A 13,160-nucleotide genomic window follows, 5' to 3' on the forward strand; every position below is an offset into this window, starting at 1 on the left:
ACACAGTGACACAGAGAGACACAGAGAGATACACACAGTGACACAGAGAGACACAGTGACACACACAGTGACACACACACAGTGACACAGAGAGACACAGTGACACACACAGTGACACACACACAGTGACACAGAGAGACACAGAGACACACACAGTGACACAGAGAGACACAGAGACACACACAGTGACACAGAGAGACACAGAGACACAGAGAGACACAGTGACACACACAGTGACACACACACAGTGACACAGAGAGACACAGAGACACACACAGTGACACACACACAGTGACACAGAGAGACACAGAGACACACACAGTGACACAGAGAGACACAGAGACACACACAGTGACACAGAGAGACACAGAGACACAGAGAGACACAGTGACACACACAGTGACACACACACAGTGACACAGAGAGACACAGAGACACACACAGTGACACAGAGAGACACAGAGAGACACACACAGTGACACAGAGAGACACACACAGAGACACAGAGAGACACACACAGTGACACAGAGAGACACAGTGACACACACAGTGACACACACAGTGACACAGAGAGACACAGAGACACACACAGTGACACAGAGAGACACAGAGACACAGAGACACAGAGAGACACAGTGACACACACAGTGACACACACACAGTGACACAGAGAGACACAGAGACACACACAGTGACACAGAGAGACACAGAGAGACACACACAGTGACACAGAGAGACACAGTGACACACACAGTGACACAGAGAGACACAGTGACACAGAGAGACACAGAGACACACACAGTGACACAGAGAGACACAGAGAGACACACACAGTGACACAGAGAGACACAGTGACACACACAGTGACACACACACAGTGACACAGAGAGACACAGAGACACACACAGTGACACAGAGAGACACAGAGACACAGAGAGACACAGTGACACACACAGTGACACACACACAGTGACACAGAGAGACACAGAGACACACACAGTGACACAGAGAGACACAGAGAGACACACACAGTGACACAGAGAGACACAGAGAGACACACACAGTGACACAGAGAGACACAGAGAGACACACACAGAGACACAGAGAGACACAGTGACACACACAGTGACACACACAGTGACACAGAGAGACACAGAGACACACACAGTGACACAGAGAGACACAGAGAGACACAGTGACACACACAGTGACACACACACAGTGACACAGAGAGACACAGAGACACACACAGTGACACAGAGAGACACAGAGAGACACACACAGTGACACAGAGAGACACAGTGACACACACAGTGACACAGAGAGACACAGTGACACAGAGAGACACAGTGACACAGAGAGACACAGTGACACACACACAGTGACACAGAGAGACACAGAGAGACACACACAGTGACACAGAGAGACATAGTGACACAGAGACACACACAGTGACACAGAGAGACACAGTGACACAGAGAGACACAGAGACACACACAGAGACACACACAGTGACACACACAGTGACACAGAGAGACACACACACACAGTGACACAGAGAGACACACACACACAGTGATACAGAGAGACACACACACAGTGATACAGAGAGACAGAGACACACACACAGACACACACACACACACACACACACACACAGAGACACACACACACACACACACACACACACACACACACACAGACACACACACACTTCATGTTTAATCCTTGATCAATTAAAGTCTCTCTCTCAATTCAAATTAGCTTTATTCGCATGAATGTATGACGACAATAAAGCCCTCATCATAGAAACTACTTTATTATTAATGCAGATATTTTCCACAGAGCAACAAGATTTAAATCCCAGCAGCAAAACACAGCAGCAGCATGTTGCCGCCCAGGCACACAGATTAAAGGGATGTAAACATGAGTGAAAGCTCTGCTGTTTCTGACTCCTTCATATTTTACAGGCTGAAATGGAACAAAAGTGTTTTAAGGTGGAAGCTGTTAAACTCCAGGTGTTCCGGGGGCAGCTGGAGCTCCAGGTCAACATGAGGCTGCAGGACTTCATATAAACACGTTCAGAAACAGGCTGGAAGCGGAGTGAAGGACTCTGGGTAACACTGCTGTCTGCAGCTAGCATGCTAACAGGCTAACAGCCATCTTATTCATCAGAGTAATTAAAGCCAACACCCCGCTGGGTGCGTGCGCGTGCGTGCGTGCGCCTCACTCAGACCCCGTGACTCTGCCCGGTCCCGTGGATGCTAACATGTTAGCTAACTGACAGACGAAAATAAGGGTTGGCAGCTGGAAAGCTACAAAGCTAAGTTAGCTGACAGAGCTAGCATCCTGAAGTGGACTGTCAGCGAAAGGAGCTCGTGATCATTCAGACCGAGAACCAGAAGCTCATCCAGGCGGTGTTCGGTTCCTAACGTCCCCCCTCTGCCGCTACACACCGCTAACTCACGGCTAACGTTAGCATCAGCGAGCTAACGTCCCTGACAGTGATGCCGCACCTGGCTGCTGTTTGACAGGTGTCACTCACAGACATAACAGCTACCTGCCGCGAGCCCACCGACCTGAAAATACAGCTGCCGCGTTTTGTTCTTACCTGCATCCGATGAAACTCCTCCTCTGACAGAGCCTGCGACATGGTTACCTGGGCTGCTAGCAGGCTAAGCTAGCGGAGGAGACGACAGAGAGCAGCCGCAGAGGAGGAGACGGGAAGAGCTCTCACTCCGACGCCGTTTCAGAGAACCAGAGAGAAACTGCGGGAGACGGGAAGAGCTCTCACTCCGACGCTGTTTCAGACAATTATTTTACTCTGCAGGAACCTGGAATACTTTCAGATCAGACAGTCGGCTGTGAAGAAAATAAAACATGAACCCCGAACCCAGAGTCCTGAATCCTCAAACTCAGCTGTTATCACCTGGTCAGTGCTTCAGTGTGAGAGGCTGTGGAGGTTTGAAATGGCTTAATGGGGCCACGATGCAACATATCACGTCACGTTAACCTCTAAAATATTACTTTCCTGGGCAGCAAACATAAATGTAAATGCAGTAAGTGATTTCGCACCAGTAATCAGGGTTTCTAACCATCAGCCATGTTGTCTGCACTGTTTCTGCCTGCATGGCATCAACAACTTGTGTCATAAACTTTTCTCAGACTTTCCGAGTCTCGTGTCACGTGAATATTCTGATTATTCTGACACCACATGATGCACAGATTTTAAGAATGGGATCAAACCTTGTGAACACAGACAGACGAGAACGAGAGGAGGAACTAATCACACCAAAGGCCGCTCTGTTCCGTTTAAGGGTTTCAGAGAATCAGCCAAGGCTCCATCTGCACCAGTTTAAAGACAGAGTTTTAAACGGAAACGATCTCCGTCCTCAGCAGCGTGTTAGCTGCGTATCAGAGCTGATCTCGTAGTTACAGAAGATTTGGTGAAAGAATAAAGAAATGCAGATGAAGAACCAGATTTTATTTTGCATGGACCAATAACGAGCTGGGACTGTTACTGAATGGAACGCGGGAGTTAAAAGCGGCCATGGCGCCGGGAAACCATGTTCACCATAATAATTCCTGTAACTATGTAAATATTGTACATATCCACACATTGTATATTTTTACTCTTTATATATTTATATTCCTTTTGCCCTTTGTGCAATGTGACACAGAATTTCCTCTTGGGGATCAATAAAGTATTTCTGATTCTGGAAATAAGCTGCGAGTCGTCGCAAAGTAAATACGAAGACATGCAGAGAACAAGTGTAGAAGTTTTATTTACACGGTACAGAATATTATAATAAAACTCAAAAACTCTGTCAGCAGCATTGTGTTTCTGCTTTGCATGAATGATAAGAGCCAATCAGAGAGCCGAACGTGAGCGTCTGCGTCTAAAACGCAAAACGGGGTCGGCAGCGTTTCCAAACTTCTCTGTTTTAAACCAAAGCGCGGCAGTGTGGGCGGGGCCTAAATGATACGCAACCCTGTTTGTGTTATTCAGTACACCTGCTCTTCTTATCTTGGCCCAGCGAGATCTAAAGACATCATGTTTGTGCTCGTTGAGTCCAACAACCCTTGGCCTCACACGAGGACGTAGGACCTGCTCTGGCCGCCTGCGGCCCCCGACGCTGTGTGTGGAAGCACTTTGGTTCGGTTTCTTTGTTTGAATGACTGCTGGGTGTTTGTGGCTGTTTCTGTGCGGCAGAGGTCAGAGGGGCGTTCCTCCGCCTGCCGGGGTTGAACATCTGACTCACCTGCTGCTCATTTCTAATCACTCGGCTCAGCGTCCACTCCCCGCCACATCGTTGAGTAATCACCCGAATGTCTTTGACAGCCCAACCTGGAACTGATACTTAACCAGCTGTCTGTTGGCTTTTGAATCAATAAATCACCTTAAACTTCCACACCAGCTAAAGGGGGCTGGCACGCTGTGACATTCCTTTTCAGGGCGTGGCCAGTTCACACACAGTGTCTGATATGAGCCACATTTACAAGAGAGTGTGAACAGGTGACAAACCAAACAGTGTCTGGCTGAATGTCCCCATGCTGCCTGCAGACACACAGGAACAGAGCGTCGGCACGTTAGTGGTGTAATCAGCTTTAACGTTCTGTTATTTCACTCAGAGTTTCGTCACGTTTCCTGCTGCTGGTCTCTGGTGCACCAGAGGGGCTGGTCAGCTGGTGGTGAATGATTAACTAACAGGGTTAAGGGCCGAGGCAGAAGTGAGAGAGAGAACTAAGAGAGAGAGAGAGAGGTGTGTTTCACTTTCAGCCTGCAGCTCAGACTCAGTCGCCTCGGCTGCTGGATGTGACTGGATGTGACTGGATGTGACATGGAGCTGCTGCCCTCCCTGCTGTCCTCCCTGAGGACTGTGGACCTTGGGACTCTGGACCAGGAGTACGGCGTGAGTCCTTCTTTAGAGCTGCAGGACGCTTCACAGCGGGCAGGCTTAAATTTAGGCTTAGACCTGAGTCTAGGTTGCGGTTGTTGTGTCTGCTGGCAGCGAGTCCTGAGCACAGAGATGTTGGTCTGATGTGTATTTAACAGAAAGTGGCGTGAGAAAACATGTTTGAGGTCAGCTGATGGTTTCTGAACACACGCTCCTCTGTGTTCTCTTCACCTGTTTGTGGATGATTAACTCCTCTCTGTTTCCTGCTGCACACGGTCTCTTCCTTTCCTGGAAAAACCAGGTCTGATCTGTAAAGTCTTTGTTTAAACGAGCTGCAGCAGATCGTCTGATAACCTGAGTGACGTCAGGCTGCTTCGTGCGAAGCTGAACTCAGTCTGTAGACTCCTGATTCTGAAGCAGGACCCGGGGAAGGAACTCTCGGGGTCCTGCTGAGCCCGGTTCTGCTGAGTGTCGGCGTCTGCGTGGACTCTCTCTCAGCCGGGTGTTGGCGAGGACGTGACGTCCACAGAGTAACCTGCAGTTTTAAAGTTTGCTGTCTGCACACAAACCTAAATTCAGAATGTTGACTTCCACCTTGTGACAGAAGTCTGTATTTATTATTACTTATCTTTGGCGAGATTGTAGATAAACACAGGTCTGATCTCAGAGAGGCAGCGCGGCCTCGTGGCCATCAGACTAAAAATAAATCTGATTTATAATTGGTTGCTGTCAGATGCTGTGAACTCCTCCGCGGTCAGAAGATGAAACTCTGCTCTGAACGCAGCCTCACCTAGAAAAGCTTCCTTCTGTGGGGAGCGTCTCACGTCTCACGTCCTCTCACCCAAAACCAGCCGCACTGCGTCTGAAATATCAGCGCTGAGAAACTTTCGCTCTGCACGGTCTCTGCTTTTCTCCCCCACACCGAGACGTGTCTCAGGGTTAGGTCTGTGTGGACCATTCTTCGTGTCCTCGTCCTGTCAGGGTTATTGAACGCTGTGTCCACACGGAGACGTCTCAGGACTGAAGGAGGCTCAGAGCAGTTCTGTTGCTCTGCTACTTGGAATCCATTTTAAAAAATGACTCTGGTGATTCCCAGCATGCCCCTGAGATCCGATCAGGTACCCAAACCCTGGCTCCTGTAGCGGCAGTGGGCCCCCGAATACCAGGGAGGCCCAGCTGAACAGTAACTCTGTGACTGCAGAGGTCAGAGGCCGGCGCTCAACATCATTTGACTGAATTCATAATTTTCATTCAAACGTTTGCAGCGGTGGAAAGTAAATTTACTCAAGTACTGCACTAAAGTACAATTCTGAAGTTCTTGCACTTTACTTGAGTATTTCCATGTTATGCTACTTTACACTTGTACTCCATGTATCGTACTTTTTACTGCTCATTTAGTGACAGATTACTGAGACAACATGATCAAGAACAGGTTGAGCTGCAGCAGTAACTGCTCGTTCTGAAGGAAGCTTTGGAAAGCAGAAGTGCAGTATTTTTACACTCTGGCAGTAGTACTGCTCACAGAGAGTATACTGTGCTGTGTGCACTCTGGTTTGCATAAATGTAAAAGAAGAACAGCCGGAAAAGTTTCTGTCCAGGATCTCTGCAGAAAGAACCCCTGAATCTGTCTTCAGACCGACACCGCGAGCAGAACGCTATGGAAACGACCTCTCTGAGAGTGGGCATCTCTGCCCTCAGCCCAGTCTGACGGGACAGCTGACGGCAGCTTCTGTCTGCTCGTCCATCACCGTCTTGTTCTGTCCTCGTTGAAATATTTCCCATTTCTGCATGAGAATCTGTTTGTCATCTTCTTTGTTCGTCAGTTAAATATCTGTGTGTACCTCGGCTAAGAAACATTGATCAGTCAGCACCGCGGGCTGGACAGACACAAGTGTCCTGCTCTGTTTGAGCATGCTCAGTAACCTTCCCTCAGGCTGAGCGCCGCAGGTAACGTCTCAAACTGATGCCTCCTAATTTAAATGTCCTGAACAGTGTTCTTTCTGATCATGTGACCGTCTGTGGCCACAGGTTGTCCTCCTTTTCATTTCCTGTTTCACAGAAGAAGACAGCAGGGACTCGGTTTCAGAGCAGGACGCTTACAAACAGGGAGCACTGAGCCCGAGTCCTGCTTCCTCATTCGGTCCCTCTCGGGTCGGTTCTGCACTGCCGGGCCGGAGCTGCTTCCTTCTTGTTCCTGAGATGACTCACCTCTGAATGCGTGCTGTAGCCGTGAATCTAAATGATCCCCTGGATCAGCCGCACAGGAAGCTCAGCTCATCGAGGCGGAGGTTGGACCGCCCATCGGGTGACGCCCTCATCACCTCACCGATCCCGACCTCGAAATTCAAGATGGCTGCTCCGAGCGTCGACAGAGTGAAAGCTGACGTGATATCCTGTTTATCACACTTCAGTCATGCACACTTCCCGTCCACCTTGTCTTTGCGGAAACGTTGCTGCGCCGTTGTTGAAGGGGTTTCCATCTTGGTTTTCCTACTTAAATCTGTTGCACGTTCAGTGTCAAAATGTTTCCGGGTTGACGACACGTTTCCTCTAAAGGGGGGTCTGAGGTAGCTTTTCTCAGAGGTGACACCCAGTCAGCTGTGACGTGCATGTAAACACCTGCGTGTTAAAAAGGCAGTGAAGTGCACAGCAGGGAGTTCAAGGCGCCCCAGTCTCTGCCCAATTAAACACTACGTTTTAACAGGGCTGAGTTCCCAGCGCCAACTCCAATTTCCGAGCTAAATGGAACGCACCATTATTGAGCTATTGGCTTTTTAAACAAAATGGGACTGGACCTGTGAGATTTGATGGAAAGGTTCTGGTAACCCAGGGACCCAATGGGGGGAGGGGCCCTTTAAAATCCTGGAGTGAAAAGTTTATGTTTGTTTTGCAATGTTTTATTTGTAAGCTAGTAGTTTCATAACTACGCTGTAGACTGAGACTGTGAGAGACTGAACTGAAAAACTAAAAAACAGTGGAGGCCCTGAGGCCCCTCACACCCCCCTCAAAAGGCACCAAATGGAATGCGGAAACATAAGATGTCTGACTGTCCCTGAATGCACCAACAGGGAGATGCCGCCGTATAGAGAGCCAATCAGAAGCTCACATGGCAGATAACTGCTGAAGCAGGGCTGGGTTTTCTCACTGTGTGAGTTTCATGACTTCTGAACTACAGAACTTATCTGTACAGACATTTTACCCATGATGCCACAGGGTTGACGTATCCATGGTAACCTGGTTTCTGGTCCTTCTGGTTCAGGTCTTGCTCAGGTTCTGATGCCTCGGGTCACAAGGCAGCTGAAGCATGTGAGGTCTTTGAAAGCATCACAGTGTCCCTGGACGTCATGGTGCATTTAAAGACTGATAATCAGGAAAACCGAAGCTTTTAATGATCATCACGTGTTAGAAACTTCACAGACATCTCTGCAGTTTTACATCACTCAGCACACGTTAGTTTGTAATGACTGGAATCATGACGACGAACGTCTTCATGGACGCTTTCTTCCTTTTAAACGTCCACACAGTGTTTTCATCGTGTCGTAGGCTTTATGTTAGAAGCTTCTGTTGCACGCTGTAACGCTGTGTGTCTGTGTGTGTGTGTGTGTGTGTGTGTGTGACAGGTGGTGCGTTCACAGACCTTGGTGATAAAAAAAGACCCCAGTTTGACGTCTGAGGCCGGAGCTCTGAAGGAAAACCTCAAGAAGAACAGATACAAAGACATCTTGCCATGTAGGAACTCACCTGCTTCCCTGTGTCCTCATTTCCTTCCTTCCTTCCTTCCCTCCTTCTCTCTCCCTGGCCTTCCTTCCTTCCTTCTCTTTCCCTGGCCTTCCCTCCTTCCTTCCTTCCTTCCTTGCCTTTCCCTGGCCTTCCCTCCTTCCTTCCTTCCTTCCTTGCTTCTCTCTCCCTGGCCTTCCCTCCTTCCTTCCTTCCTTCCTTGCTTCTCTTTCCCTGGCCTTCCCTCCTTCCTTCCTTCCTTCCTTCCTTCCTTCCTTGCTTCTCTCTCCCTGGCCTGCCTTCCTTCCTTCCTTCCTTCCTTGCTTCTCTTTCCCTGGCCTTCCCTCCTTCCTTCCTTCCTTCCTTGCCTTTCCCTGGCCTTCCCTCCTTCCTTCCTTGCTTCTCTCTCCCTGGCCTTCCTTCCTTGCTTCTCTTTCCCTGGCCTTCCCTCCTTCCTTCCTTCCTTCCTTCCCTCCTTCTCTCTCCCTGGCCTTCCCTCCTTCCTTCCTTCCTTCCTTCCTTCCTTCCTTCCTTCCTTCCTTCCTTCCTTGCTTCTCTCTCCCTGGCCTTCCTTCCTTCCTTCCTTCCTTCCTTCCTTCCTTCCTTCCTTTCGTCCAGACTTTCCAAGCCGAGTAGAGAACAAACCTGCTTGATGTGATGAAGCTTCTGTATCTTCAGATAAAAAGTTTTTCTCTACAGTATCTGAAGCTGTCACATAGATGTAGAAGTAACTGAGATGTACAGAGCAGAAGTAGAAAGTATTAGAAAATTACCTGGAGACTGTACTGAACAGCAGGTATAATTACAGATCTGTTGTTTCCGGTTCAGTCTGCAGGCCTCAGCCTCCAGATCTGGTTCTTTGATTGACAGCTGAGATTAAAGTTTGAACTGTCCGCGGTGATGATGTGCAGATAAGTGTGAGACCAGCGTTTCCTGTTCTTGGATCGATACTCGTATAAAAGGATCAAAATCTAAACTCGGCCATTTGGAGTGTGAGCGGAGCTTCTTTAATTGAGCCTGTGCAGCTCTCTACGTGTCCCCGACTGAACCCTGACTCTGCTGACTGTGATGCACCTCTGGCCGTGTTTTAGCTCTGAAGCTAATAGCGACGCTGTGTGTGATGTGTCTGCAACGACAGTGAAATACTCGCTCAACATCTGAGATTAAGACACAATAATACGACGATGTTATGAAGTTCTGACATGGAAGTGGCTCGAATCAGAACTGGAGCCGATCATGTGACCTGTTAGAAACAAACCGGATCTGAGTCGCTGCGTCCTGCGGTCTGAACGCAGTGTGAGACGGACGTGAAAAGTTGTGAACCGGGTGATGCTGATACTGATGCTGTTTGTGTGTGTGCAGACGACCAGTCTCGGGTGGTGCTGTCTCTCCGGACCTCAGACTCTGACTCTGACTACATCAACGCCAGCTTCATCAAGGTGAACACTTCTATCTGACAGCTTCACTTACTTTTCGCAAAACAAAGGAAGAGATTAGAAAATGTGATGTGTTGCTATGAATTAAACTCCCCGGTGTCAAAGGTAAAAAAAAGAAAATAGTGTTAGACAGAACAGAACACAGACGTCGTCCCGCCCTGTAAAACGTAAATGTGGTGGAAACAGCACAAAGGCACTGGTCAGATGTGGAACTGATCCTTTGTTTGTAATGATGGTGTTTGACCTGCAGGGGGCCTCAGCAGACTGCAGGTACATCGCCTCTCAGGGCCCCGTCCCCTCCACGCTCACCGACTTCTGGAGGATGATCTGGCAGCACGACATCAAGGTCCAACACACACCATGAAGGACTCATGTCCGGGAATTAGTCTGTGCCACCTGAAACTCTGCAGCTTAGTTTGAAAGACTTTAGTTAATTTAATTTAATGAGCCTAAAGTTTCAGATGCGATCGGGAGGCTCTGACTAATGTGTTTGTGTGTTCCAGGTGATAGTCATGGCCTGCAGAGAAATAGAGATGGGAAAGGTAAAGAGATAAAAATAAAAACACAATTCTTTTCACCGAACCAAGCGAGGTTCGTATTGACTGAGAACATCTTCTCACCAGTTTCTTTATTTTTATTAGAAACAGAAAAGATCAAATGTTCCATTGAAGGTTCAGCAGGAAACTCTGGCGCTCCTTCTTATTCAAACAACAGACTTTAATCTACAGCAGAGGAAATAAAAGCATGAACCCACCTTGTGGGTTTGGCGGGCGGGGCTTAGCAAAGTGATGCGAGCAGCGGAGAGAGGCAGTCAGAGTCCAAACTAAGGTAGAACAATCTAAACAGGTTGTGAACAGAGAGCAGGGGCAGAACACGAGGAGACTGAGCAGGTGAGACACATCAGGGGTCATTACTGGGAACAGTTTGTAAGAATCTTCTTTAGTGTGTTGTGAGTCGTTCTTTAACCTTCTGACATGTGATGCAGCAGGAAGTCGTGCGTTTACCTTTCACGCTGCACATGAACGTGTTAACGTGACCTGTGGCGGTTTTCTGTCCTCTGCAGAGGAAGTGTGAGTGTTACTGGGCTGCAGCTGCTCAGTCTGCCGCGTTTGGACCCTTCACTGTCTGCAACGTGAGGACACACCCACACCTTCATCATCTTCATCTTTATCTTCATCTCCACACACACTGAGCTCATTCAGCTTGATGCTGTTACCAAGGAAACCAGCTGACTCACTTTTTCCATCAGTGACTCCAGACAAACGCTGAGCTTCAAAGCTGTTGTTCCTGTGTGTTTCCAGCAGGGGGAGACGCGTCCTAATGAAGACCTGGTGGTCCGAGAGCTGACTGTCACACACAAGCAGGTACGAGAGACCAGACCAGATCAGACTAGACTAGATCAGACTAGACTAGACCAGACCAGACTAGAATAGACCAGACCAGACTAGAATAGCTCAGACCATATCAGACTAGCTCAGACTAGACTAGCTCAGACTAGACTAGACCAGACCAGACTAGAATAGCTCAGACCAGATCAGACTAGCTCAGACTAGACTAGCTCAGACTAGACTAGCTCAGACTAGACTAGCTCAGACTAGACTAGCTCAGACTAGACTAGACTAGATCAGACTAGACTAGATCAGACTAGACTAGATCAGACTAGACCAGACTAGAATAGATCAGACTAGATCAGACCAGATCAGACTAGACTAGATCAGACTAGATCAGACCAGTTCTGAACTGTTCATCAGCGACCACACGTGAAGTCCTTCATGAAGGACGATGTTTGACGTGAGCATGAAGAGTGGGAATAAGTTAGTTAGCAGGTGCTGAGCATTACCAGAGTCCTTCTCTAGGTGAGCCCCGCCCCTCGGCAGCCGTCTTGGTAAGGCCTCAGGTATCTGGGACTACCAGGATCAGGTCTCTCTCTGAATGAGCGGCTTCTGGTCCCCATGAAACCTGCATGAATCAGCAGGAAAACCTGAACCAGGTTTATAAAGAGTTTCTCCCTGCAGGTTAGACCTGCACGAGCTTTCACTACACCGCCTTCATTTACGGCGCTACGCAGAGCGCCGGGGCGGGACGCCGTGAGCTCCTCCCACCTTGAGCTCCTCCCACCTTGAGCTGATGCTAAGCTAACTGAGGTTCTGGACACAGGCGGCAGTTTCCTAACAGGTCCTGCAGTACTGCAGATCACACCTGGGGCCTTTAACGCAGGACTCTGGAGGACACGTAGAGACCTGATCTCGCTCACACACCTGCTCCTCGCCGCCGCCACGACATCTGAAACTGACGTCAGTGGAGCCACACGATTGGCTGAATGTGTTTCCCGGCTTTCTAGCCAGACGATTGGCTTTCTAGCGGGAGGGGCGGGACCTGTGCATACAGCTGCCATCTTTGGCGTTAAGGAGTTTCACCACAGAGTTCCGTTCAGGACTCTTTAAGTGCTAAAACATCTGTGGTGTGAATTCTCCTCGACTTCAGTCGGTCTTATTTGTCACCTGCCGCTTCAGTTTTAGTTTCACTTTAGTTGGCGGGAATCAGCTGCTCAGCTTTGTGAACAGGGCTCCTATAATATTTCTCCTCCTTCCTGTGATCAGTTTCCCTGAAGGTCTCAGCTGCGTCCTCACGACCTTCATGATGTGAAACATTAGAAATCATTCCTTCCTGGTCTCTTCTGGTTCAAAGCGCAGGAAATGTGACACACCTGGACAGGTGTGACTGAAACAGAGCACTTTCTAACTCGTAGCCTCAGTGAGGACAGAACAGCTGAAGGTGTTGCTGCGTCTCCTCCTGCAGGAGCACCGCTCACTGACTCAGTTCCAGTTCCTGTCCTGGCCGGATCACGATGTTCCCCACGAGCCTGCTGGAGTCCTGGACCTGCTGGAGAGAGCCAGAACCAGGCAGGGGACACACACCTCCCCTCTGCTGATACACTGCAGGTACACACACAGAGACAGACACAGAGACACACACACACAGACACACACACACAGAGACAGACACGGAGACACACACACACAGAGACAGACACGGAGACACACACACACACAGACACACACACACAGACACACACACACGAGACACACACACACAGAGACACACACAC

At 49.0% G+C, this 13,160-nt stretch overlaps 2 protein-coding genes across 9 annotated transcripts in view; one reads left to right on the forward strand and one right to left on the reverse strand.

The window, feature by feature from the left end:
• The window catches only part of gripap1 (GRIP1 associated protein 1), a 52,234-nt gene extending 49,441 nt beyond the window's left edge, over nt 1–2,793 (reverse strand). For 2 of the 3 annotated variants that reach the window (XM_038722638.1, XM_038722637.1), the window contains exon 1: nt 2,612–2,792. In XM_038722638.1, the coding sequence (XP_038578566.1) occupies nt 2,612–2,653 (42 nt within the window). In that variant the 5' untranslated portion in view covers nt 2,654–2,792. Of the gene's footprint in view, nt 1–2,611 lie in introns of all 3 variants that reach the window. The other variant, XM_038722636.1, reaches the window with a different exon arrangement.
• A 1,733-nt stretch (nt 2,794–4,526) lies between these two features.
• The window catches only part of ptpn18 (protein tyrosine phosphatase non-receptor type 18), a 32,790-nt gene continuing 24,156 nt past the window's right edge, over nt 4,527–13,160 (forward strand). The window contains exons 1-8 of one of the 6 annotated variants that reach the window (XM_038722682.1): nt 4,527–4,913; nt 8,519–8,627; nt 9,978–10,054; nt 10,302–10,397; nt 10,555–10,593; nt 11,115–11,183; nt 11,356–11,415; nt 12,851–12,993. In XM_038722682.1, the coding sequence (XP_038578610.1) occupies nt 4,842–4,913; nt 8,519–8,627; nt 9,978–10,054; nt 10,302–10,397; nt 10,555–10,593; nt 11,115–11,183; nt 11,356–11,415; nt 12,851–12,993 (665 nt within the window). In that variant the 5' untranslated portion in view covers nt 4,527–4,841. Of the gene's footprint in view, nt 4,914–4,940; nt 5,084–8,518; nt 8,628–9,977; nt 10,055–10,301; nt 10,398–10,554; nt 10,594–11,114; nt 11,184–11,352; nt 11,416–12,850; nt 12,994–13,160 lie in introns of those variants that run through there. The other 5 variants (XM_038722681.1, XM_038722680.1, XM_038722685.1 and 2 more) reach the window with 5 other exon arrangements.

Source organism: Micropterus salmoides, unplaced genomic scaffold (genome assembly GCF_014851395.1).
Source record: "Micropterus salmoides isolate LMB-PRFRI ecotype aquatic unplaced genomic scaffold, ASM1485139v1 Ms_hic_scaffold_16, whole genome shotgun sequence".
NCBI classification, from domain to species: domain Eukaryota; kingdom Metazoa; phylum Chordata; class Actinopteri; order Centrarchiformes; family Centrarchidae; genus Micropterus; species Micropterus salmoides.